The 26,012-nt window shown below is 41.1% G+C and overlaps 1 protein-coding gene across 23 annotated transcripts in view; it reads right to left on the bottom strand.

Moving 5' to 3' along the window:
- rims2a (regulating synaptic membrane exocytosis 2a) overlaps positions 1-26,012 on the bottom strand; it is a 1,105,394-nt gene that overhangs the window by 373,513 nt on the left and 705,869 nt on the right. For all 23 annotated transcript variants that reach the window (XM_072262764.1, XM_072262846.1, XM_072262801.1 and 20 more), the window contains 2 exons: positions 24,419-24,549; positions 17,204-17,375 (listed from right to left, as the gene is read on the bottom strand). In XM_072262764.1, coding sequence (XP_072118865.1) covers positions 17,204-17,375; positions 24,419-24,549 — 303 coding nt within the window. The remainder of the gene's footprint in view (positions 1-17,203; positions 17,376-24,418; positions 24,550-26,012) is intronic.

Raw genomic sequence — 26,012 nt, 5'->3', positions numbered from 1 at the left:
TATGGAGAGGAAAACAGAGTCGGTGTTTCAGATTAATGGTTTTCCATCAAGTTTCTGATTTCTAGCAGCTGTGACGTTTTGTTTTCAAGGTTTGCTACAAAGTTCAGTCAATAGGTGACAACAGATTGAGAAGAAAATTGATGAACAACAGCCACATATTTAGAGTAAATGGATTGGGAAATGGAAATGATTCTGGCTTTTTCCCCCTTCCTTTCCAATCCTGGTGAAGGATCTTGGCCCAAAATGTTGACTTTATTTCTGTCCATTGATACTGATTGACCTGCTGAGTACTTCCAGTATTTCATATGTGTAAATGGATATTACTTTGATTAATGAAGAGGTTTATAAATGCTGTAGCTCAACCTACAGCTCCAAATCCGCTTCTCTTCCTCATCAATTTGATAATTAGCTGGTTTGAACTTTGACATAGAAAGGTACATTCAGAATTTTCTGACATTGTATAAATAGGAATTTTGATCAGTAAAAACAAATTATAAGAAAATTCATGAAGACACGAGTTAGTGACAATGGCCAGTGACATGTGAATTGTGAGATTATATTTAATAAGAATGAAAAATACTGAAAAATTTGTACAAAAAGCTGGCCTGGTGCAGTCAGATAATTTACCAACTCATTTAAAATTCTACGTGATCAAGCTAGTGATGGGAAACTACTGTTTTGCAACCCTTGGACAATTTCCACTGCAGCAGAAAAGATTAAGAGATGGTTTAATAGAATTTTTTCAAATTATTAACAGTTCATACCAATGCCTTCACAGCTAATTTGAGGCTTGTGTTTCAGCTCTAAGAAGAAATCAGCTTTAAATTCCCCCTTGTAATATGTAGGCTATATTGAAACAAACACCGTAGTCTCATTAAGTTGAAAGCAATGCTAATAATAGTTAAAACTAATGCACAGAGATGGCATTGATATAAGACCACGAGATTATGTTGCATTGAAATCACTGCAGAACATGATTCATGGGACACTGCCATAGAGTTTTATAATGGTGCTGAGAGGCATAAATTATATTTTGTCAGTACCTTCAGGACACTTCTACATTTTCCTATGAAACTGGGTCAGCTAACTATTTCTCGTGTGTGCAAGGTATTCTCCCCAATGCATTCTTAACTAAGACACCAAGTTCTCACCACTGCTCTATCATGATTGTCTTTATAAATAATTTCACAAACTTACTCCACGCTCAAGGATTTTTTTAAACTAAGCTTAACAAAAATGGTATTTCAGAGAGCCAATGTTACCAGCATACAGAACTTGTAAATAACAATATTAAACCTTCCTCTGCCCTGACAAGATACTTTTACACATTCTCCTGTTCCACCTAGATTTGAGCCTCCAAGGAACAACAATGCCATCGTTCCACTTTATTTTATACTGCCATTTCATATTCAGAGAAACACTGTAATCTTCATAATAAAAAGTTCAAGGTTTACCAAGCTTAAATGAGGAAAATAAGAATTTAGGAATATTCATAGGATTCAAGGCACTATGCAAGCTGATTGTTTTGGTTGACAGTGGTACAGGGATTCAAATTTCAAAGTAAATTTATTATCAAGGTATATATTCCATCTACAAACTTGAGATTCATCTTCTTGTAGGTACCCATAAAACAAAAAAAAAACACAATAGGATCCACGAAAACCCCACACAACGAAGATTGATGAACATGCATTGTGCAAAAGGGGACAAATTGTGCAAATAATAATAAAGTAAACAATTAATACATAGAACATGAACTACAGAGTCTACTAACTGCAGAGTCAATCAGTGCTAACGTCAGTGAAGCCAGTCCAGGAGTACCATGGCTGCAGGGAAACAACTACTCCCAAAACTGGCGTTATAGGACCCAAGGGTCCTGCACCTCCCCCCCAATAGTAGCAACGAGAAGAGAGAAAGATGGGACAAATGCAGGCAGATAGAATGAGCTCGGGTGAGGGACCTTGGCTCGCACAGAGTAGTAGGATGAACACCTGTTACAAATGCTCAGCCCAATTACATGATCCCGAGATCCCTAAATCATCTCTAATAATGTTTCCTCCATCTTAATAGGTGCTCCCTTTTCCCCTTAACTTTCTCTCAAATTATTCTCCATCAGTGCTTAAATTCCTTGTACATTTCCTCTGATTAATATCTCCCACCTTCCCAACAAGAGAGCTGAATTCTGCTTTGTCCTTTATGGGGTTATATCACCAATAGTTCACAGTTATAATCTTGAACTGGTGGCTTTCCAAGCAGCCAGATGCCTGCTGTCGGTATGAAATAATGTAAAAAAAAATGTTACATTGTACACATGCTAGAAGAATACATGCAGGAAAGCATGAAGTTAATTACAAATTATCTGTTGTTCATGTAGTAGGGAATTAAGTTGAAAAGAAACAGATACAAAATTCTGGAGGGAAGGGCAATGTTACGGTAGTCATAGGGGAGTTCAAAATGCAGGTAAACTGAGAAAATCAGATTGCAGCTGGATCCCAAGGGAGGGAATTTGTAGAATATCTACAAGATGGTTTTTTAGAACACCGTGTGGTTGAACTCACTAGGGGAAAGTCTATTTTGGATTGAGTGTTGTGTAATGAACCAAATTTGATTGGGGATTAAGATAGATAAAGGAACCCTTAGGAAGTAGTGATAATGATATGATAGAATTCACTGTGCAGTTTGAGAGAGGAAGCTAAACGCAGATGAATCAGTATTACAGTAGAGTAAAAGGAATTATACTGTATAGGCATGAGAGAGGAGCTGGCCAAAGTTGATTGGAAGGCAACACTAGCAGGAACATCGGCAGAACAGCAATGTCAGGAGTTTCTGGGAGTAATTCAGAAGCTGCAGGATAGATACATCCCAAAGAAGGAGCATTCTAAAAGCATGATGATGTAACAGTGGCTGACAAGGGAAGTCAAAGACAACATGAAAACTAAAGAGATAGCAAATGATAGAGAAAAAATAGTGGGAAGTTAGCGGATTGGGAAACTTTCAAATTCCAGCAGAAGGCAACTAAAAAGTCGTAAGTGGGGAAATGATGAAGTATGAATGTAAGCAAGCCAATAATATCAAAAAGAATACCAAAAGATGTTCAGATACAGATGTTCAGATAAGAGTAAAAGAGAGCTGCAAATAGATATCAGACTGCTGGAAAATGAAGCTAATGGGGGACAAGAAAATGGTGGATGAACTGAATAAGTATTTTGCAACAGTCTTCATTATGGAAGACACTACAAGTATGACGGAAGTTCAAGAGTTTCAGAGGGCAGAAGTGAGTGCGGTTACTATTACGAGGGAGAAGGTGCCTGGGAAGCTGAAAGGTCGGAAGGTAGATAAGTCGTATGGATGAAATGGACTGCACTCCAGAGTTTTGGAAGCGGTAGCTGAAGAGATGGCGGAAGAATTAGTAATGATCTTCTAAGGATCACTAGATTCTGGCATGGTTCTGGAGGAGTGGAAGATTGCAAATGTCACTCCACTAGGCCAAAGTCAGCATGGTTTCCTTAAGGGAAAATCTTGCTTGGCAAAACTGTCAGAATTCGTTGAGGAAATAACAAGCAGGATAGACAAAGAAGAATCAGTGGATGTTGTGTATTTGGATTTTCAGAAGGCCTTTGACAAGATGCTGTACGTGAGCCTGCTTAACAAGATTAGAGCCCATGGTATTACAAGAAAGATAGTAGCAGGATTAGCTGATTGGCAGGAGGCAAAGAGTGGGAATAAAGGGAGCCTTTTCTGTTTGGTTGCCGGTGACTAGTGGTGTTCTACAGTGGTCAGTGTTAGGTCCGCTTTTTCTTATGTTATATGTCAATGATTTGGATGATGAAATTGATGAATTTATGGCCAAGTTTGCAGACGATATGATGATAAGTGGATGGGCAGGTAGTGTTGAGGAAGCAGGGAGGCTTCAGAAGGACATAGACAGATTGGAGAATGGGCAAAGAATTTGCAAATGGAATATAGTGTGAGGAAATTATAGTCATGCACTTTGGTAGAAGGAATAAAGATGTAGACTATTTTCTAAATGGAGAGAAAATTAAAAAAATCTGAGGTGCAAAGAGACTTGGGAGTCCTCATGTAGGATTCCCTAAAGGTTAACATGCAGTTTGTGTTGGCGTTGAGGAAGGGAAATGCAATGTTAGCATTCATTTCAAGAGAATATAAAAGCAAGAATGTAGTGCTGAGGCTTTATGGGGCACTGGTGAGGCCTCACTTGGAGTATTGTGAGCAGTTTTGTGCCCCTTAGCTAAGAAAAGATGTGCTGACATTGGAGAGAGGTCAGAGTAGGCTAACGAGAATGATTCTGGGAATGAATGTCTGAGAAGCGATTGATGACTCTAAGCCTATAAATCACTGGAATTTAGAAGAATGAGGGAGAGATCTCATTGAAGCAGATTGACTGTTGAAAGGCCTAGATAGGGTAGATATAGAGAGGATGTTTCCTATAGTTGAGGAGTCTAGGACCTGAGAATAGAACCTCAGAATAGAGGGCCTGTTATGGTCCGGTCTGTGAAGACTGCATTCTGGATCATGGTCCGGTCCATTATTCCCTATTCCAGCTTTTCCGGTTTTCCCTTGTTCTGTTGGATGCTCTAATTGAGGCACCTGATTCACATTTTGGGCTGGCTACATAAATAGCTCCTTGGTTCAGCTTCATTTGCTGGACTGTCCCCTTCCCCTCCCCCTCCCCCTCCCCCTCCCCCTCCCCCTCCCCCTCCCTCCTCCCCCTCCCCCTCCTCCCCCTCCCCCTCCCCCTCCCCCTCCCCCTCCTCCCCCTCCTCCCCCTCCCCCTCCTCCCCCTCCTCCCCCTCCTCCCCTTCCCCCTCCCCCTCCTCTCCTGCAACCTTGGCTTGAAGACTCGCCTGCGCCCTCGCCTGTATCGCTGTTAAGTTCTACTGCCAGAGCAAGACTGGAGCCTTGCTGTGTCTAGATAAGGAAATGCCTATCGTTGTTTGGAACTGTCTCTTTGTCCATGCCTTTGCTAGGTAGGTCCGGCCATTTGCCACTACTCTGTGTTAAGAACAGTCTCATCATGTTCATCATTCTGTATATGAGTCCTGGCCCTACGTCCTGTTCCCAAGGAGGAGTCCTGGCTCTGTGTTCTGCGTTCCTGTCTCCCAAGGCCCTGTGTGCTGCGTTCCTGTTTCCTAAGGCCCTGTGTTCTGCGTTCCTGTCTCCTAAGGCCCTGCGTTCTGCGTTCCTGTCTCCCTCGACCAAGTCAAGGCTTCGTGTTCTCATCCTGTCCATGTGCCTCACCCAGCCCAGGAGTACCATGCCCAGCCCAGTGCTGGGGTTCCCTCGTCCTATAAAGGAGTCTCACGTCCAGTCCTGTTGCCACTCCTTGTCCTGTAACCACGTCTTGTCCTCACCTAGATCCAGGGTCCGAGCCCAAGTCAAGACCCATGTTCTGGGTCCCTGTCCAGCCTCTGGCTTGGAGTCCAAGCCCAGGCTCCTAGTTCCTAGTTCCTTGTCCTGGTTCCACTTGCCTAGCCAAAGTCCTAGCCCAAGTCTATGTTCTTGTCACAGCTCCTTGTCTGCATCAAGTCACGTCCCTAACTCTAGTTTAGCCCTGTCCCTAGTACTTCAATGTCTGTGTCTTGCATTTGGGTCTGCCATTAATACCCCCATTATGACAGGGCCAGCCATTTAGAATGGAGATAAGAAGGAATTTCTTTAGCCAGAGAGTGGTTAATCTGTGGAATTCTTTGCCACAAGCGGCTGTGGAAACCAGATCATTAGGTGTATTTAGGGTTTGTGATTTGTCAAGGTGGGAAAGATTATAGGGAGAAGGCAAAAAATGGGGTTGAAAGAAAAAAATGCATCAGCCATGATGAAATGGTGGAGTAGACTTAATGGGCCGACTAGCCTAATTCTGCTCTTGTGTGTTATGGTCTTTGGGAACTGAGCAGGTCAGGCAGGATCTATGGAGAGGAATAAACTGTCAATGTTTTGGGCCTAACCCTTCATCAGGCCTGGAACAGAAGGGTGAGAAGTCAGAACCAGAAGACTGGGGGACAGAAAGGTGTACAAGCTAGCAGATGAGAGGTGGAACCAGGTGAGGGGACAAGGGGTGTGGGGGGGGAGGAGTCAGAAGCTGATTGATTATAGGAGGAAAAGGTAAAGGACTGATAAAGAAGGAATCTAATGGGAGGGGATAGTGGACCATGGAATAAAGGGAAGGACGAAGGTCACCAGAGGTAAATGAGGGGCAGGTGAGAAGAGAAGGGTTGAGAGGGTAACCAGAATGGGGAATGGAAAAGGAGAGAAGATGGGAGGAGGGAGTAATTACTGGAAGTTGGGGAAATTGATGTTCATGCTATCAATTTGGGAGCTACCCAGACAGAATATGAGGTGTCAGTCCTTCAACACGATTTTGGCCTCATCAGGGTAGTAGAGCATGCCATGGACAGATATGTTTGTATGGGAATGTGAAGTGGAATTGAAACTGTAGCCACAGAGAGATCCTCTCTTGTACTGCAGTCAGTGAAGGCGCTCAATGAAGCACGCGCCCACTCCGCATCGGGTCTCACTAATGTAGAGAGTGCTGTATTGGATACAAGATGTGACTCCAAAAGGCTCAAAAGTGAAGAGTTACCTCATCTGGAAGGGCTGCTTGGGACCCTGAATGATGGTGAGGGAAGAGGTATATAGGCAGGTCACTTGTCATGCTTGCAGGGATAAGCGCCAGGTGGGAGATCACTGAGGAGCAATGAGCCCCTTAAATCAGGTTCCCTATGGAAAGTAGAGAGGGGAGGGGAATTGTGCTTAATGGTAGAATCCTGTTGGAGATGGCAGAAGTGATGAAGAATGATGTACGTGAGGTGGTTGATAATGACAAGGGGAAACCTATCCCTTTTACACAACAGGAGAATAGGGTAATGGCAGGTGTGTGGGCTCCAATAATAAAGTATAGTGGCAGAGTGCTTGCAAAATAGTGACAGGATCGGTCAAAGTCAGGATGGATTTGCAAAAGGAAGATCATGCTGAACAATTTTCCAGAAAGTTTTTGAGAGGATAACAAGCAGAGTTGAATGGGAAAGAAGGGAAATCAAAGTTTTATTTGGACTTCAAAAAGGCTTTGACAAACACCCACATAAGAGAAAATTAAAGCACATAGGATTGTGGTAATGCATTGCTATGGACAGACAGCTGGCTGGCACGCCAAATAAAGAGTAGGAACTAGTGGCATGCTATGACTCGACCTGACTACAGAGTTCAGTGCTTGGACCCCAACCGTTCACATTACAAAAATGATCTAGGCAAAGGAAGTAAATGAAATATTTCCATGTTTGTGAATGACCCAATGCTGGGTGGGTGTCTGAGCTGTGTGGAAGATGCAAAGAGACTCCATTATGAATAAGCAGGCTGACTGGATGAACAAATGCATGGCAAATGCAGCATTATGTGGGTAAATTCTGGTTGAACACCCTAGCTGGACGGTCTTTCATTGATCCTGTTAAGGATATCATTCTATAGATTTATATATATGAATCCCCCAAGAAAATGAATCTCAGGGTTGTATATGGTGACATAAATGTAATTTGATAATAAATTTACTTTGATCTTTGAACTTAAATGTAATTTTCTCCTTTGGTGGCAAAAAATTTAGTAAGACAGATATTGCCCAAATGGAAAGAGGACATTGGAAGGTAAAGAAAGACTCCTTATTCAAAAGCTATTGGAAAAAAAATCATATACTGTGGGTGCCAAATTGTATGTTGGCCTTCACAGCAAGTGGAATTGAGCACATAGCCAGGGATGATTGATTGTAATTGTTCAGGACCTTGGAGAGATCACATTGTGTGCATCTGTCACCTCCTCATCTGTGGAAGGATGTTCTTGCTATGAGGGTGACTAAAGAAGGTTTGCCAGACTGATTCCTGGGATGACAGAAGTGATGTGTGAAGCGAGACTAGGACCTATTTGCTGGAATTTAGAAGGCTGAGACGGGATCTCATTTAAAATTACAAAATCTTGACATAGCTGAACAGATTGGATGTGGGAAAGTTGAACTTGATGGAAAAATCCAGAACTAGGGGGTCACAGTCACATGGACCAGCTATGATCACATGGAATGCTGATGGAATATCTACTCCTGTCCTTAATGTCTATGTTTCTGGTTCTTCCACCACATATTTAGGAAGATCAATAGGAAGGGGCATAGTCCTCTGAGAGCGAGGGGAAAAACAAGTCCCATTTGTCTGGAATAAGCAACTTTCGATTTTAAAACAGTGACTCCTACTTCTCAAAAGAGGAAACATCCTCTCCGTATCCACCCTGTCTCCATGGAATTTTATGATTCTATCCTGTCTCTAATATCCTCTCGTATATTAGGCTAGAAATTCTTATTCTAGTGCAATAATAAGCGCTTATATTTCCAGTACACTCAGGGTCACTTTATTAGGTGCACCTATGCACCTGCTTGTTAATGCAAATATCTAATCAGCCGGTTATGTGGCAGCAAATCAATTCACAAAAGCTTGAAGACATGGTCAACAGGTACAATTGATGTTCAGACCAAACATCAGAATGGGGAAGAAATGTGATCTAAGTGACTTTGACAGTGGAATGATTGTTGGTGCCAGACAGAGTGGTTTGATAATCTCAGAAATTGCTGATTGCCTGGGATTTTTACACACAAACGTCTCTTGAGTTTACAGAGTATGGTTCAAAAACAAAAACAAAAAAGAAAATCATTCAGTGAGTGGCAGGTTTGTGTGCGAAAATACCTTGTTAGTAAGAGAGGCCAGAGGGGAATGGCCAGCCTGGGTCAAGCTGACGGGAAGGCAACAGTAACACAAATACCTATATATTATAACAGTGGTGTGCAGAAGAACTGTTCTGAATGCACAACACATCGAACCTTGAAGTGGATGGGCTACAGAGCAGAAGACCATTAACATAACCTCAGTATACAGGAGGTACCTAATAAAGTAGCCACTGAGTGTCATTCCTTATCCTGTATGCCATACTCAGGAAGTGGCTGCAAGAATACACCATATATTGTATATATCTGAAGCATAATCTTCTTTTTGTATTCATTTCTGTTTGCCATAAACGATGACATTCTGTGAACTTTGAAGTTAGGCATGAGAGTATGAATGCTGGAATCAGGAGTGAAAAAAAAATGCTGCTGGAGGAACTTTGCAGGTCAGGCAGCATCTGTAGAGTAAATGGACAGTCAATGTTTCCGATCAATTCCCTTCTTCTAGATTCTGTTAACTGCCTGCATATTAGGGCATTTGCAGGTTCTGGAGGGTCACCCAGATACTTCTGCATCTAGGATCTCTGCAACCTCTCAAAATTAAATATGCTTTTTAAATCTTTTTTTCCACCAAAATATAGAACTTCACATTTTCTAGCTTGTTATTTATTTGTCTTCTTGCTTAACTTTCTCATTTAATTTGTTTTAATTGGTTTAAAGCCTCTTCAAGCCCCCTTTATAACTTACTTACTTTATGTGAGTAATAGCTTTAACTATATTGTTGTTGTTCAGTCGTTAAGTTGACCTCATTTCGTACCCTCATGGACCATAGGGTCCACAGGGTTTTCATGGCAAGATACGGAAGTAGATTGCTAGGCCTTTCTTCCACACAGATACTGCTGCTGCCCAGGTTGGGACCCGGCTGGGTTTGAACTAAGGACCTTCTGCCTTGAAGTCCAGTGCTGATGCCACTACACCACCAGCTGGCCCTTCACCCAAATTAATTCATCCAGCACTGATCCCTGAGGCACAGTATTCGTTGCACCTTGCCTCCCAGCAACCTGATCTCCAATGACTTAAACTTACTTTCAGTGGTAGGAAGCATCACCCACAGCATATGATCCACTACTTGCAGATTTTACAAGTATTTTGTTGCAAGGTAATTGATTCTAGATATGAATGCTTTGGTAAACTTTCATCTTGAACACTGTACTGGGAGAATGTGTAGAAGGCATGCAGTTCTGTCCTAATCTCAGCAGAGTACACAGCACGAGACTTCTAAATTTCAACAATGGTATCCTCCTTGCAAATTGCCACCTTTCATCCTTTACCTGAGAGTGTATCGAAGAGGTGGGGCCCTGGTCCGAGAGCGAGGAATGACCCGGTTTGAACGGTTTAAGCACCGGGCCAGGTTGAAAAGGTCAGGGTGTCAAGGGCAGATGTGAGGGATGGGCTGGTTCAGCTTGCTGCATGAAACTGAGGCTGTGGCCTAGACTCATTTTCATGAACTTCAGTTCTGAATGCTACCTGCTTTCTTTTATTGCTTGCACAATTGTTTTATTCTCTGTGCACATTGGGTATTCAACAGTCTTCTTTTGTTTTCATGGATTCTATTGGGTTTATTTGTTTTGTGGCTGCCTGAAAGGAGAGGAATCCCAAGGTTGTATCAAGTATATGGTATTTGATAATAAATGAACTTTGAACATGAACTTAAAGATTATTTCAACGACCTTATTGCCAGTGATTAAATGTGATCATAGAAAAGGAAGGCTGGAACTGGAGATATTTGACACACTCTTACCAAGACTCATGATTTAGTAAGACCATAAAACAAATGAGCAGAAGTAGGCCATTCGGCCCATCGAGTCTGCTCTGCCATTTTATCATGAGCTGATCCATTCTCCTATTTAGTCCAACCCCCCGCCTTCTCACCATAACCTTTGATGCCCTGGCTACTCAGATACCTATCAAGCTCTGCCTTAAATACACCCAATGACTTGGCCTCCACTGCTGCCCGTGGCAACAAATTCCATAGATTCACCACCCTCTGACTAAAAAAATTTCTTTACATTTCTGTTCTGAATGGGCGCCCTTCAATCCTTAAGTCATGCCCTCTTGTACTAGACTCCCCAATCATGGGAAACAACTTTGCCACATCCACTCTGTCCATGCCTTTCAACATTCGAAAAGGTTCTATGAGGTCTCCCCTCATTATTCTAAACTCCAAGGAATACAGTCCAAGAGCGGACAAACGTTCCTCATATGTTAACCCTCTCATTCCCGGAATCATTCTAGTGAATCTTCTCTGTACCATCTCCAGTGTCAGCACATCCTTTCTTAAATAAGTAGACCAAAACTGCCCACAGTACTCCAAGTGAGGTCTCACCAGCACCTTATAGAGCCTCAACATCACATCCCTGCTCCTATACTCTATTCCTCTAGAAAGGAATGTCAACATTGCATTCGCCTTCTTCACTACTGACTCAACCTGGAGGTTAATGAGGGCTATATTTTTCTTTCTTTCCTATTGAACACCACAAGGCAGTGAGTTCCTATGTAGGATTGTAGGCTTTTGTAAGAAGCTGGCTGCCATTGAATGTTTATGTAAACACTTTATGTGCTGTCAGTCAATTCTGCACTTGACTAAAACGGAAAGAAATTCCAATCAGTGTCAATAGGTAGTGAACCGAACAGTTAATCGCCAATATTCTGGTAGCAGTTAATGATGACTATAATCAATGTCTGCCTATCTATCTTTGAGTCACCAATGGATGCTAGATGTGATGGCCAGGTGACAAGAGTTATTGGGTGAAAGATAATTACCATTGTCTCTCACCCAAAGACATGCGCAGTGGGCAAATTGAGTATTATGCAAGTACACAACATCTGAGGGAGCAGCCTATTGGTATGAAGCGACCACTGCTACGCTCAGAAGTGCTCTGAAGAACCCTCCAGTAGTCACCTTCATGCTACAACAACTGGCTTCCCATCATTTACACTGTACCTAGAAGAAATGTGTAATGCTGCCTTTTTTCCACGATTCTTGAAATATAAGTACATGGATATTTCATTTATGTGAAACTGAAGCTGCTGTGAGTCAGTTATGGTTGAATCCTGCTCCCTGAATGATCCATTGAAGTCTGAGAATAGTGATATGATAATATAAGCGGTGCTAGAAAGCTTGTGAACCCTATAGAATTTTCTCTGTTTCTGCATAAATGTGACCTAAAATGTGATCAGATCTTCGTGTATGTCCTAAAACTAGATAAAGAGAACCCAGTTAAACAAATAACACAAAAACATTATACTTGCTTATTTAAGTATGTGAACCTTTGCTTTCAGTAACTGGTGTGACCCCCGGTACAGCAATAACTTCAAGCAAATGTTTTCGGTAACTGTTGATCAGTCCTGCACATTGGCTTGGAAGAATTTTAGGTTATTCCTCCTTACAAAACTGCTTCAACTCTGGGATGTTGGTGGGCTTCCTTGCATCAACTGCTTACTTCAGGTCCTTCTGCAACATTTCTATAGGATTAAGGTCAGGAGTCAGCCATTCCAAAACAGAAATTTTCTTCCTTTTAAACCATTCTGTTGTTGATTTACTCTTGTCTTTTGGACCATTGACTTGTTGCATTATCCAACTTCTATTAAGCTTCAGGTGACAGACTACCACCCTGATATTCTCCTGTAAAATATCCTGATACAGTATTAAATTCATTGCTCGCTCAATGATTTGCAAGCTGTCCAGGCCTTGAAGCAGAAAAGTGGCCCCAAACCATGATGCTCCTTCCACCATGCTTCACAGTTGGGATGAGGATTTGGTGTTGGTGTACAGTGCCCTTTTTCTTCCAAACATAGCAATGTGCACTTCTGCCAAAAAGTTTAACCTTTGTCTCATCTGTCCACAAAACATTGTCCCAGAAGTGTCGTAGAACATCCAGGTGGTCTTTTGTAAACTTGAGACATGGAGCAATGATTTTTTTGGCGAGCAATGGTTTTCTCCATGGTGTACTTCCTTGGAAACCATTCTCATTCAGTGTTTTTCTTATAATGAGCACATGAACAGAGACTTTACCAAGTTCTAGAGATCTCTGTATGTCTTTTGCTTTTCTCCCTGGGCTGTTTTTCACCTCTTTCAGCATTGCACATTACGCTCATTCCTAGGGAAAGTAGCAACAGTACTGAGTTTCCTCTATTTGTAGACTATCTTTCTTGCTGTGGACTGATGAACACTCAGGTCTTTAGAAATGCTTTTGTAGCCTTTTCCAGCTTCATGCACCTCTACAATTTTTCTTCTAAGGTCTTCTAGAAGTTGTTTGGATCAAGGCATGGTGTATATAAACAGATCTTTGAAGAACAGGCTCTGTCAGTAACTTGACTTTGTGTGACTTTTTATAGGGCAGGACACCTCTACCACCCGCACCTCCAATCTCATCTCAATGATTGGAGCGCCTGACTACAAATAGCTTTTATAGAAGACATTACCCCAGAGGTTCACATAGTTTTTTTCCAATGTAATATCGCATCGTTTTTCTCAATAAGTAAATGAAAGTATAATGTTTTTGTGTTATTTATTTAATTGGGTTCTCTTTATCTGGTTTTAGGACTTGCATGAAGATCTGATCACATTTTAGATGATAGTAATGCAGAAATAGAGAAAATTCTACAGGGTTCACAAACTTTCCAGCAACACTGTAAGTGACATTCACTAATGCTAGAGGAGGCTTTAATTTAGACAAACGGGTAAAGAGAGCTAAGACATTGTCTCATTTCATCAAAATCTATTTAATCAATGCACATACCTGGCACAGAACTTTACATATAAGTATTTTGTCAAGTGATTTATCATTTCCATCTATTCTAGCTAAGCAATAACTAATCTATTTTGAAATAGAAGATTAGATTGATTTTATTATCTTAAATTTTATTAAGATACAGAGGTGAATAGGCCCATCCATCCCTTTGGGCTGTCCTGCCCAGCAATTCCTGATTTAACCCTAACCTAATCAAGGGACAATTTACAATGACCAATTAACCTTCCAACCAGTACATCTTCAGACTGTGGGTGGAAAGCAGAGCACCCAGAGGAAACCCACATGATCACAGGGAGAACATGCAAACTCTTTACAGGCAGTGGTGGGAACTGAACTCGCGTCGCTGGCACTGTAAAGTGTTGTACATTGAAATATATAGTAAAATCTGTCATTAGCGTCAAACTTAAATCAACATGGATTGTGCTGGGAGCAGCCCACAAGAGCCGTCATCATTCTGGTGCCAACAGAGCACGCCCACAACTTATTACCCAAACCAGCATGCCTTCAGAATGTGGGAGGAAACTGGAGCACCCAGAGGAAACCCATGTGGCCACAGAGAGAATGTGCAAACTCCTTACAGACAGTGACGGGATTTGAACTGAGGGTAGTGATCACTGGTGTTGTAAAGCAATTATGGTAACCCACAATGCTACAGTACCACCCATTATAAGTACTCCTGAGGGGATTTTCAGACTGAGAGAAACATTTTCTCTAAATTTTCCCTGGAACAAAACTAAAAATCTGAAAATTTAAAAACTACAGATGCGGATGCTAGAAATCTGAAATAAAAACAACAATGCTTTAAAAGCTCAGTAAGTCAGGCAGCATCTGCACAACACCATACAGCACATGCTGTTTTTTCCCCTTATCTTCCCAATATCCAACAGTCCACTCGCTTGCTTCCAAGTAACAGTTTCTGACTTGTGTATCTTCTAACTTGGTGCTCACAGTGCAGTTTCGTCGACATGGAGATGTGCAAATTTGTGACCAATATGCAGAATACCTCCCCTCGATTCACACTGGCGACCTTGCATTCTTGCTTGCCTGTACTTTAATTTTCTGTCCAATTGTTACTCAACCTTGAGGCCCTATATTGGTCAGGGTTGACCATTGACGCTGTGTCCCAGTGGTCCATGCTATATGCAAGCCAGGGCAGTATAATACGAAGAGCAGGCTGTTGCCCATGTAGCAGGCTCCCCCTCTCCATGCAGCTGATGAATCCAAAGGAATGGCAGAGACTGATACAGTTTGGCACCAGTGGCATTGCAGGTGTTGCCAGTCAGCGTTGAACACAGCATAGGACAGCCTTAGGGACTCCAGCTCCGGATTTTTCCTCGGGTTGACTCCTGAAGCCTTCCCCATGAGTCGGTATAGAGGTTTGAGGTCAGAGGTTTCCTTCTTCGAGGTGAGCTGCCAAAACCACGACTGACAAGCCCCATCTGCCCAAAGTGACTGGTTTTAGCCAGTAACTCACCTTTGCCACTTCTCCTGCCAGTAGAACCGGTTCCACCGGGCTTAGTAGCTAAGCCATTACATATGTGTTGGGCAGGTGGCCAAGTGGTTAAGGCGTTTGTCTAGTTACCTCAAGGTCGCTAGTTCGAGCCTCAGCTGTGGCTGCATGTTTGTGCCCTTGAGCAAGGCACTTAATCACACATTGCTCTAGTCTGTGCGAGGAGTGGTGCCCCACACAGACTTCCAATCTGCGCCTTGTAAAGCATGAAAATACCCGACGCAGACCTCTCATGGTCTGAGTCGATGTTCCCCCTCCCCCATACATAAAGGCCAGAAGCTGAACAGTTGTCAGAGGCTATTGGAGATGCATAGCATTGGGAACATTTAACAGGTAGTGGGAGCTTATCTCCACTACCAACCCCGACTATAATCTTAAGGAACCTCTCTTATGCTATTCGAACAAAGCCAAATAGTGAATTCAGCTATTTCAGATAACTTGTCTTCCCAGTCTGCAACAGAACCCATCAGTTTAGTAAAGGTAGTGCCATGACTAGCTGGGTATTTGTGGCATTCTACTTGAATAGAAATTTCTGATAATTATACAGGTTCATACCTTACACTTCTTGTATTTTCCTTCTCTTGGCTCTATGTAGGTCAGCCGCTATTCTATGTGTTTCACCACCCTCTCAGCTGTTATCACCAAAATTCAGCCTCCACTGTATCAGACTTCCCTTTTGTTTTCTCCACATTCCCCCTTCACTATATATTATCAGAAAATGTTTCTTTTGAAACTTTTCCTGGTTCTGATTATGGGACATTTAATCTGAAACATTTATCTCACGAGGGATGCCGACTGACCTGCTGAGTATTTCCAGCATCTTTTAGTTACGTAACTAAATTGTAACGGTGTAATGCGAAGGGTTCATTTACTTGCCAGTCGAAAGCCACTTCCCCGGTGCTGGTTGTTGATTGGCCCATTTGAGAGATGCAGCAGCTCTTTTTCATTGGTTGCCTTGCTCACCGTGGCACCAGTGTCCAGTTCTGGGTGCCTCAGGGGTATAAGAGTAGCATGTACGAGAGACTCACTCTCTATCCTTTGTCTCCAGGGGCTCACCTTCACACTGAGGTCGCGACCAGTAGTGAAGAACCACTGGGAAAGTATGCCGCAGATATAGGAGGGCCCACATGCACACTTAGCTGAGTATCTGTATGTTGCATGTTTAGTTTTGTAATTGTGTAGCTTGAGGAGACTTAATGAAGTACCTGCTAAGCTTGAGGTGTTACTGAATGCTTAGTATTGTTGTTATGTAACTTAGGGTGGCTTAGATGAATACTTGTTTGACTTAGATGGTTGGTCGAATGTCTTAGTGTTTGACTGTAAATAAACAGTTAATGTGTTTATTCATAATCAGTGTTTTCGTCTCTCTCACCAAACCCGTGAACCTGCTTTCATGTCACAGAATGGCAATAATTTCTATGTGGCTTTGTTAACAGTTCACAAACAATAAGAACAATAGTGATTAGTAAGAAGATATTTCATTCAAATATGTTTGAAACAGTTAAGAAATTGATGATTTCAAATTAATAAAAGCCAGATTTTTCAGTCACCGTTAAAGGATATGTGAGAGCTGCCCAGCTTTGACTAGCAGATGCATTCTTCCATTGGCTACAGATACGGGAATGCTGCACATTACAAAGTAGCTGCATTGCCACCGATGGTAAGAAGCATCAAAACTTATTAACTTTCAAAATGGAAAATCCTCACTGAGCCACGCTGAGTACAAACCAAGTATAAAGCAGGAAAAAACAGCTAGATTGAATAAATCTGCAGGCAACAAAATAAAGAATAAGGAATAGTACTGGGAATAAAAAGAGGTGAATAGCTGGAAAGAAATTTGTAATTACCATCACAGATTTTGTTTTGCGCTAATGGGGTTTTATACTCACCCAAATTAATCAGCAGTAATTATTACTTATCACATACTTAGAACCCTGATATCACCTGAAAAACTTAATCAGTTAGTTTTAGTGTAGAAATAGTGATTATGCATACAGTGCATAGATTTTAGAGCAATTCTATCACCTAGCACTGTAACATCACAACCTGAGCAGCAGCTTCTACATTACTGTTTAATATTATTGCTGTTGAATCACTCCTACTGTTATTATTACCACAAAATCCAGCAAGATGCACACTTTCTTTCAGTAAAAAGAAAGATGCTTTTATTACCTCTCCTAAAAATTCACTCTCTTCTTCTCGAACACGAGCTTGGTCCCACAGGGTGATTTCCAGCATCCGTTCCCGAAATTCCCTCCGATGAACTGGAGAATAAATGAATGTCTGGTTCCACTTGGGTTCAAGTGTTTTCTTCACAGTTTTTGTTCTTCGCTTGCTTTTGTCACTAGCAAACAATCATAGGACAGAAGTCAGAACTGGAAATGGACTACAAGAACACAGATTAGAGGAGGACCTACTTATTTTTGATTTTGCGGGTGTATCTGTAAGGACAAACATTTTGATACTGTCTAAGTTCCTGTAGAATCCTCCACAGAATTTAAAGAGATGTAAATTATTTCAGTATGACATTACATAAGGAAGAGGTCTGAGCTAGTTAAGGCTTGTCTTCAAATAAATTAGAATTGGACAAAGGGATGACTACACATAGATGTAATCCATTTCCCACTTTTGAATAAAAATATCCCACCATATTCTAAAGTATTTCTATGACATTCCTAAAGGACACATTTATAAATGCAAAACAACACACACAAAATGTTGGAGGAACTCAGCAGGTCAGGCAGCACCTATGGAAATGAATAGATAAGTCAACGTTTTGGGCCAAGACCCTTCTTCAGGACTCACAAATAGATTTATAAGTCCATTCAGGACATATAAATGCAGATTGTATATATAGTAAACATTGAAGAGAATAGTGACAACCTCAAGATGATAAGGCAGTTTGGCAGACACATTGCATTTTATATTTAATGCAAAGTATTACATTTTGATCAGATGTGTGGGGAACAGCAATATAAAAAGTACATTTCCAAAGAGGGTTCATGAACAAAGATATGTGAGTGATGAATACTGACAGATATTTGAAGGGAGCAGAACAGATCAAAAAATGAGGTTAAAAGCAGTTTGTATTGAGATGCAGGTGGCTTTAATATCCAAAGGAAAACAGTTATGATGAAGCAACACACAAAAAGGTGGACTGCCTCAGCAGCTGAGGCAGTATTGAGGAAGGATATTGACATTCAACATTTCGGGTCAAGACTCTTCATTCAGGTTTTTCACCTGGAACCTACCAGCCTTCTCCTTCCCACCCTCCCCACACCTTCTTTATAGGGCCTCTGGCCCCTTCCCTCTTCAGTCCTGACGAGGAGTTCCGGCCTGGAACGTTAACTGATCGTTTCCACGGATGCTGCCCGACCTGCTGAGTTCCTCCAGCGTGTTGTGAGTGTTGCTTTGACCCCAGCATCTGCAGAGTATTTTGTGCTGACGACTCTTCATTCAGTCCTGATGAAGGTTCTCAACTCAAGATGTCCATCTCCCTTCGTAGGTGCTGCTTGATCCACTGAGTTCCTCCAGTATTTTATCAGTTGCTCCACATCTCCAGCATCTGCAATTGTTCTTGTCTCTCAAGGTCATGGTGAAGCTTATAAAAGTGCTAGTTCAGCCAAAATCAATTTTGATTACCACACACTGGTAAAATTATAAAGGCTCTTGGGAGGGTGAGAGAAGAGATCAACCTACACAGTTCAAGGAACATCATGGCTGATGTGTATTTAATATTTCAGTAGTATTTGAGTAATATGGTAAATATACTGTTTAATTAAGCATAATTGTATAAGGGCTAAGAGCGTTGTAAAAGCGAGCCTGAGGGCTTTGTGTGTCAATGCAAGGAGCATTCGTAACAAGGTGGATGAATTAAAAGTGCAGATTGTTATTAATGAATATGATATATTTGGGATCACAGAGACATGGCTCCAGAGTGACCAGGGATGGGAGCTCAACATTCAGGGATATTCAATATTCAGGAGGGATAGACACAAAAGAAAAGGAGATGGGGTAGCATTGCTGGTTAGAGAGGAGATTAACGCAATAGAAAGGAAGGACATTAGTCGGGAGGATGTGGAATTGATATGGGTAGAGCTGCATAACACTAAGGGGCAGAAAACGCTGGTGGGAGTTGTGTACAGGCCACCTAACAGTAGTAGTGAGGTTGGGGATGGTATTAGACAGGAAATTAGAAATGTGTACAATAAAGGAACAGCAGTTATAATGGGTGACTTCAATCTACACATAGATTGGGTGAACCAAATTGGTAAGGGTGCTGAGGAAGAGGATTTCTTGGAATGTATGCGGGATGGTTTTTTGAACCAACATGTCGAGGAACCAACTAGAGAGCAGGCTATTCTGGACTGGGTATTGAGCAATGAGGAAGGGTTAATTAGCAATCTTGTCGTGAGAGGCCCCTTGGGTAAGAGTGACCATAATATGGTGGAATTCTTTATTAAGATGGAGAGTGACATAGTTAATTCAGAAACAAAGGTTCTGAACTTAAAGAAGGGTAACTTTGAAGGTATGAGACGTGAATTAGCTAAGATAGACTGGCAAATGACACTTAAAGGGTTGACGGTGGATATGCAATGGGAAGAGTTTAAAGATCGCATGGATGAACTACAACAATTGTTCATCCCAGTTTGGCAAAAGAATAAATCAAGGAAGGTAGTGCACCCATGGCTGACAAGGGAAATTAGGGATAGTATCAATTCCAAAGTAGAAGCATACAAATCAGCCAGAAAAAGTGGCTCGCCTGAGGACTGGGAGAAATTCAAAGGGCTTAATTAGGAAGGGGAAAAACGATTATGAGAGAAAACCGGCAAGGAACATAAAAACTGACTGTAGAAGCTTTTATAGATATGTGAAAAGGAAAGGATTGGTTATGACAAATGTCGGTCCCCTACAGACAGAAACAGGTAAATTGATTATGAGGAGCAAGGACATGGCAGACCAATTGAATAACTACTTTGGTTCTGTCTTCACGAAGCAGGACATAAATAATCTTCCGGAAATAGTAGGGTACAGAGGGTCTAGTGAGATGGAGGAACTGAGGGAAATACATGTTGGTAGGGGAGTGGTGTTAGGTAAATTGAAGGGATTAAAGGCAGATAAATCCCCAGGGCTAGATGGTCTGCATCCCAGAGTGCTTAAGGAAGTAGCCCAAGAAATAGTGGATGCATTAGTGATAATTTTTCAAAACTCTTTAGATTCTGGACTAGTTCCTGAGGATTGAAGGGTGGCTAATGTAACCCCACTTTTTAAAAAAGTAGGGAAAGAGAAACTGGGGAATTGTAGACCAGTTAGCCTGACATCGGTGGTGGGGAAACTGCTAGAATCAGTTATCAAAGATGTGATAACAGCACATTTGGAAAGCGGTGAAATCATCGGACAAAGTCAGCATGGATTTGTGAAAGGAAAATCATATCTGACGAATCTCATAGAATTTTTTGAGGATGTAACTAGTAGAGTGGATAGGGGAGAACCAGAGGATGTGGTATATTTGGATTTTCAAAAGGCTTTTGACAAGGTCCCACACAGGAGATTAGTGTGCAAACTTAAAGCACACGGTATTGGGGGTCAGGTATTGATGTGGATAGAGAATTGGTTGGCAGACAGGAAGCAAAGAGTGGGAATAAATGGGACCTTTTCAGAATGGCAGGCAGTGACTAGTAGTGTACTGCAAGGCTCAGTGCTGGGACCCCATTTGTTTATAATATATATTAATGACTTAGATGAATGAATTAAATGCAGCAACTCCAAGTTTGCAGATGACACGAAGCTGGGCAGCAGTGTTAGCTGTGAGGAGGATGCTAAGAGGATGCAGGGTGACTTGGATAGGTTAGGTGAGTGGGCAAATTCATGGCAGCTGCAATTTAATGTGGATAAATGTGAGGTTATCCACTTTGGTGGCAAAAACAGGAAAACAGATTATTATCTGAATGGTAGCCAATTAGGAAAAGGGGAGGTGCAACGAGACCTGGGCGTCATTATACACCAGTCACTGAAAGTGGGCATGCAGGTACAGCAGGTGGTGAAAAAGGCGAATGGTATGCTGGCATTCATAGCAAGAGGATTCAAGTACAGGAGCAGGGAGGTACTACTGCAGTTGTACAAAGCCTTGGTGAGACCACACCTGGAGTATTGTGTGCAGTTTTGGTCCCCTAATCTGAGGAGAGACATCCTTGCCATAGAGGGAGTACAAAGAAGGTTCACCAGATTGATTCCTGGGATGGCAGGACTTTCATATGATGAAAGACTGGATTGACTAGGCTTATACTCGTTGGAATTTAGGAGTTTGAGGGGGGGATCTTATTGAAACGTATAAAATCCTAAAGGCATTGGACAGGCTAGATGCAGGAAGATTGTTCCCGATGTTGGGAAAGTCCAGAACGAGGGGTCACAGTTTGAGGATAAAGGGGAAGCCTTTTAGGACCGAGGTTAGGAGAAACTTCTTCACACAGAGACTGGTGAATCTGTGGAATTCCCTGCCACAGGAAACAGTTGAGGCCAGTTCATTGGTTATATTTAAGAGAGAGTTAGATATGGCCCAATGGAAACCACTGTTGATTGCAGAATGCCTGAGGTTTCATAAGTGGAATCAAAAGGAAGGGGAGTCCAGTTCAGTTTACATGACTAAATTGAAGAGATTGTTTAGGCATTGTTAATTCAGTATTGGCTATGCATCGAAAAATCATTTAGTTTGTGGAATCTTACAAGAAAGCATTCAAAAAACAGCTCCTTAGTGAATCACAACCTGCATTTAAAAAAGCAGTTGAAATAGCTATATGAATGGAAACAGCAGACAGAGATGTAACTGAGTTGTAGTCAGGAGTGAAAGTAAGCATGAACAAAACTGCAGTGTTTAGACAGTAGCTTGTCTGACCGAACAAATTGTGTTACCATTGTGGCAGGGCTCATTTACACCAGACCAATGCAGATTTAAAGGTGAAACTTGCAGAAAATGCAAGAAAGTGGAACACATGCAAAGGACATGTTGAGCAGACACAAAGAAGTAGACTGCACAGAGTAGATAAAAAGATAAAAAATCAAGTTTCAATTTCAAAAAGAGCATTAATCTGCATGCTGTTGATGAAAAAGACTGATAATTATGAGAGTGACACAGGATTGGGTAGCCTTGAGATTTATAGATATGAAAACTAACAATAGTCAAGCAATATGACTCACACCAGAGATTGGCAAATTAATTAAAATGGAATAGGACGTTGGTTTAGCTGTTTCAGTCATTCCACAAATCGAGTTTCAACAGCTTTTCAAAAATACTAAACTGAAGCCTGCAGATATCCAACTAAGAACTTTATCAGAGTAAAGATAATTCCTGTGAGAATGACATTTGTAACAGTGATATACAACAATCAACCAGCTGCAATAGGCCTGTATGTGTTATAAACAAGAGGACCAGCATTGTAGGAATGTGTCTGGCTGAGACAACTACAAGTTGATTGGAGATCCATCCACCATTTTCATGCCACATCCCCTGTTATATCGTTCACTGACAGTGAAGTACGAAAGTTACTGGATGATGCCACAGCAGTGTTCAAAGCTGGGATTGGAAAACTCAAACATATCAAGGGTAAAATAATGTTAACTGAAAATGCCACTCCCAAGTTTTGCAAAGCCCATCCAGTTCCTTATTCCATCTGTGATGAATTAGTCAGTGAGCTAGATCACATGAAGGTTGAAGGAATTCACTCCAAAAATGAGTGGAGATCATAGGCAATGCCAGTAGCCAAGAAGAATTGATCTGTCGGGATCTACGGTGATCTTAACGTCACCATCAACCCAGTGCTGAAAGTAGATAAATACCCTCTGCCCAGGATGGAGGATATCTTTGCAAACCTTTCTGGGGGGAAAGACTTCAAGAAAGTTCACTTAGCTGGGGTTTACCTACAGATGGAGATGGAAGAAGAGTCCACAGTGTTTCTCATCATAAGCACTGTAGGTCATTAATGTAGGTCATTAATAAACATGACAAAGGACAGGGGCAGTCAGGGCTGGAGTACTGAAAGGTAAGTCCTGGGCCAGGAGTATGTTTTTCTAGTGTAAATTAGCAAATATAGAGGATGAGTCGTTCAACATAGGGTAAGCAGAGGCAAGGTTGGAGAAAGGCCAGATTACAAAGTTTGAAGTATGCAGTCGACTTGATGGTATGGATGACTGTACTTGTACTTGGGATCAAAGATGACATCAAAATTGTGAACTACTTGGTCCAGTTTCAAGAATGAAATTTGGAGTCAGTGACTATGAAACAATGAAGACTTTAGTTTACCAGAATATCAATTGGAGTAGAATTCTAACAGATTAGAAAGTGGAGGAGACATGAGAAGTGATGGAAAAGAGCATCTGAGTATGATCAAACCTGCTGAAGGATAATACTGTTGATAACAGTGTTTTATGAGCAACAGGTCAGGGCCAAGGAAAAGCCCTTGGGGTCTCAAGAGATAATGGTGCAGAACCGTAAGTGAAACTGTTGCTTTTGATTTATAGGCTACAACCAGATGAGAAGAGAACCAGACAAGCACTTAATGCTGATCATGTAGACAGTGCAGATCAGGATGCCCAGAGGTTATTAATAAACATGACAAAGGATGGGGGCAGTCAGGGCTGGAGTACTAAAAGATAAGTCCTGGGCAGGAGACATTACTTATGAAAATGGCTACAGGCAGTTTAGGAAAGACAAGAAGAGGTAGATTGTTTTTGAAATGCACAGGATGCCCATAGCATCAATGCTCAAATCTGTCCCTGTACCATGGTACTAGTGGAATTCTAGTGGAGTGATTCAAACAAATTTTTGATATAATGGCCAATGGTTTGGGAGGTTACGTAGTTAAGATTTTGACAAGGGAAGAATGGTTAGAGATGAAGCAGACAGTGCACAAGAGCAAAGAACTCTAGTGTTGGTTTGTCTTTTAAGTTTATTTTATCGTTCTTCCTTCAAATCCAGACTAGTGAATATAAATATAAACTTAAGAAAATGCTTCTTGAATAAGCTGGTGCATTATTTCTCTCATGGTAAATGTTTTATAAAATATGAACTTTAAAATTAAAACCAACAACATTTAGAGAAATGAAACCATTGACACAATGGGCAGTGTAGTCATTTAAATAATCCCGCATGTCAGTAATTATCAAGGCATAGAAAGTATAATTAATTATGAAGCCCAACATTTGTAATCATTCCCATAACCACAGGAAAATAGTGCGAGCAGACTATCACCACAAAAACAAGTTTTAAATAACATAAACAAAAATCAAGTGCAGCATAAATTTAATAAAACAGGTAAAATTTTCAGAAAGGGAAAAAATGAGGCAAATATCTTATAGGAACAATTTTGCAATGTAAAGGCAATTAGAACGTACCTTCGGTCAGGAAGAAAGTAAATTTTGACATAAGGATTCCTTGGCCTCCCTTCTTCCCTAAAAGGAAGATCTTTTGCTCCAAGTACTGTAACAATAAGTTGGTGGCCAACTTTGTCATACCAGAGTTTAATCTGTTGGAAGATCATGTCACCAGATAATCACTGCTGTTGTTAATATTTATATGAGAGCTTTGTGTTTACATAGTACTTACAAGCCAGACTCTAAAGTCATTTGTAATGTGAATTGGTTAAGCTTCACCATAGTTTGCATGCACAATTTACACTAACTTTAGGATCATAAACATTAAAGTGCAAGGGAAGAGTAAAAAAGGGTATATTAACATGTTTAGTGAGGATTACTTTCAAGTAATGTTCTTGAATAGTGATTTCCTTTGAAATGAAGGCCCCACTTGTTCACAACTGGTAAAGTATGTGCTCCTCAAAGAACAACCAATGGGGCAGTCCCAGCGATTTTGGGGGACTGCTAAATTATCTCAATTTTGTTAAAGACTCACAGAACTCTGCAATCTTTGGCAGCTCCCCACCCAACCTTCCCCTCCCCCAACCCATCCCAGCCCCTAGAGTCACAAATCCTCCATTAGGAAATACTTTTGCAAGAGACAATAGTAGTGTTAAATGATTTTAAAATCATTAATGAAGTGTCTGGTACATCTACACTGAAACCTGGGATTGTGCAAATGAATATCTTTTTTTTTCCTGTGGTAGCATGTGGAGCATACATGGTCTTATTGCATTTTAGGAGGAAACCAAGTCTAAAAGGATAACAATAAACACAGTCAGTGTATCACACTTAATACAGCATAATTCCTTTTAATCATTGACATTTATTAAGTTAAAGACAACACTCATAAAAAGAACATACACCTTTGTATTGTCATAAAAAACTGAAACAAGCTAGAGACTAATCTGTAGTTTACTGCATATTTAATTTTAATACATTTGATAAACTCAATAAATTATCTAATTCAAGCCTAATATTAAGAATATTTTCCAGACACTATTTCTCCATCCTTTCACTGTATAAACCCTTTTATTTGTTTATGCTTTCTTTTTCTTTTCTAGGTTTTCTCTCACATACCTTTCCTACTATTCTTTTTACTAATTTATAAACTTACTCTCTCTTTATCTCATGTGCCTTATACGGTTTGTCTATATTTTCTCTCCCTCTCTCTCCTCGCTCTTTATCTCTCCCCACTCCTTTAATCATTAGTACTTTCTCATTTCCAGTTCAAACCTGATTTCTTCCTGTTTTCACTCTATTCTGTACACGTTGCCCACCTTGCTCCTTTACTTACTTTCATCGTCCCTTTAGAGTTCTATTCAAATCATACATGCTCTTGAACACTTGCTCATATTGTTCTTTTGACTCACTCGGCCAACTTTCATCTTTCACTCATTCATGATATTCCACACATTCTCTTTCAAACCTCTTCAGTCAGTGAGGTTCTTCACTTTAGGGCAGTAGTGGAAATAATAACCCTACCATCCCAAAATTTGCTAACAATGTAGGTCATATCATTTTCAAAGGGAAGTGTTTCTGTGTAACTTAAGTACCTGCCAGGTTCAACATGCAA

The sequence above is a fragment of the Mobula birostris genome, chromosome 1 (genome assembly GCF_030028105.1).
Source record: "Mobula birostris isolate sMobBir1 chromosome 1, sMobBir1.hap1, whole genome shotgun sequence".
Lineage (NCBI taxonomy): Eukaryota > Metazoa > Chordata > Chondrichthyes > Myliobatiformes > Myliobatidae > Mobula > Mobula birostris.
Note: the sequence above shows the minus strand (reverse complement) of the source record. Positions and strands in the feature narration are given on the sequence as shown.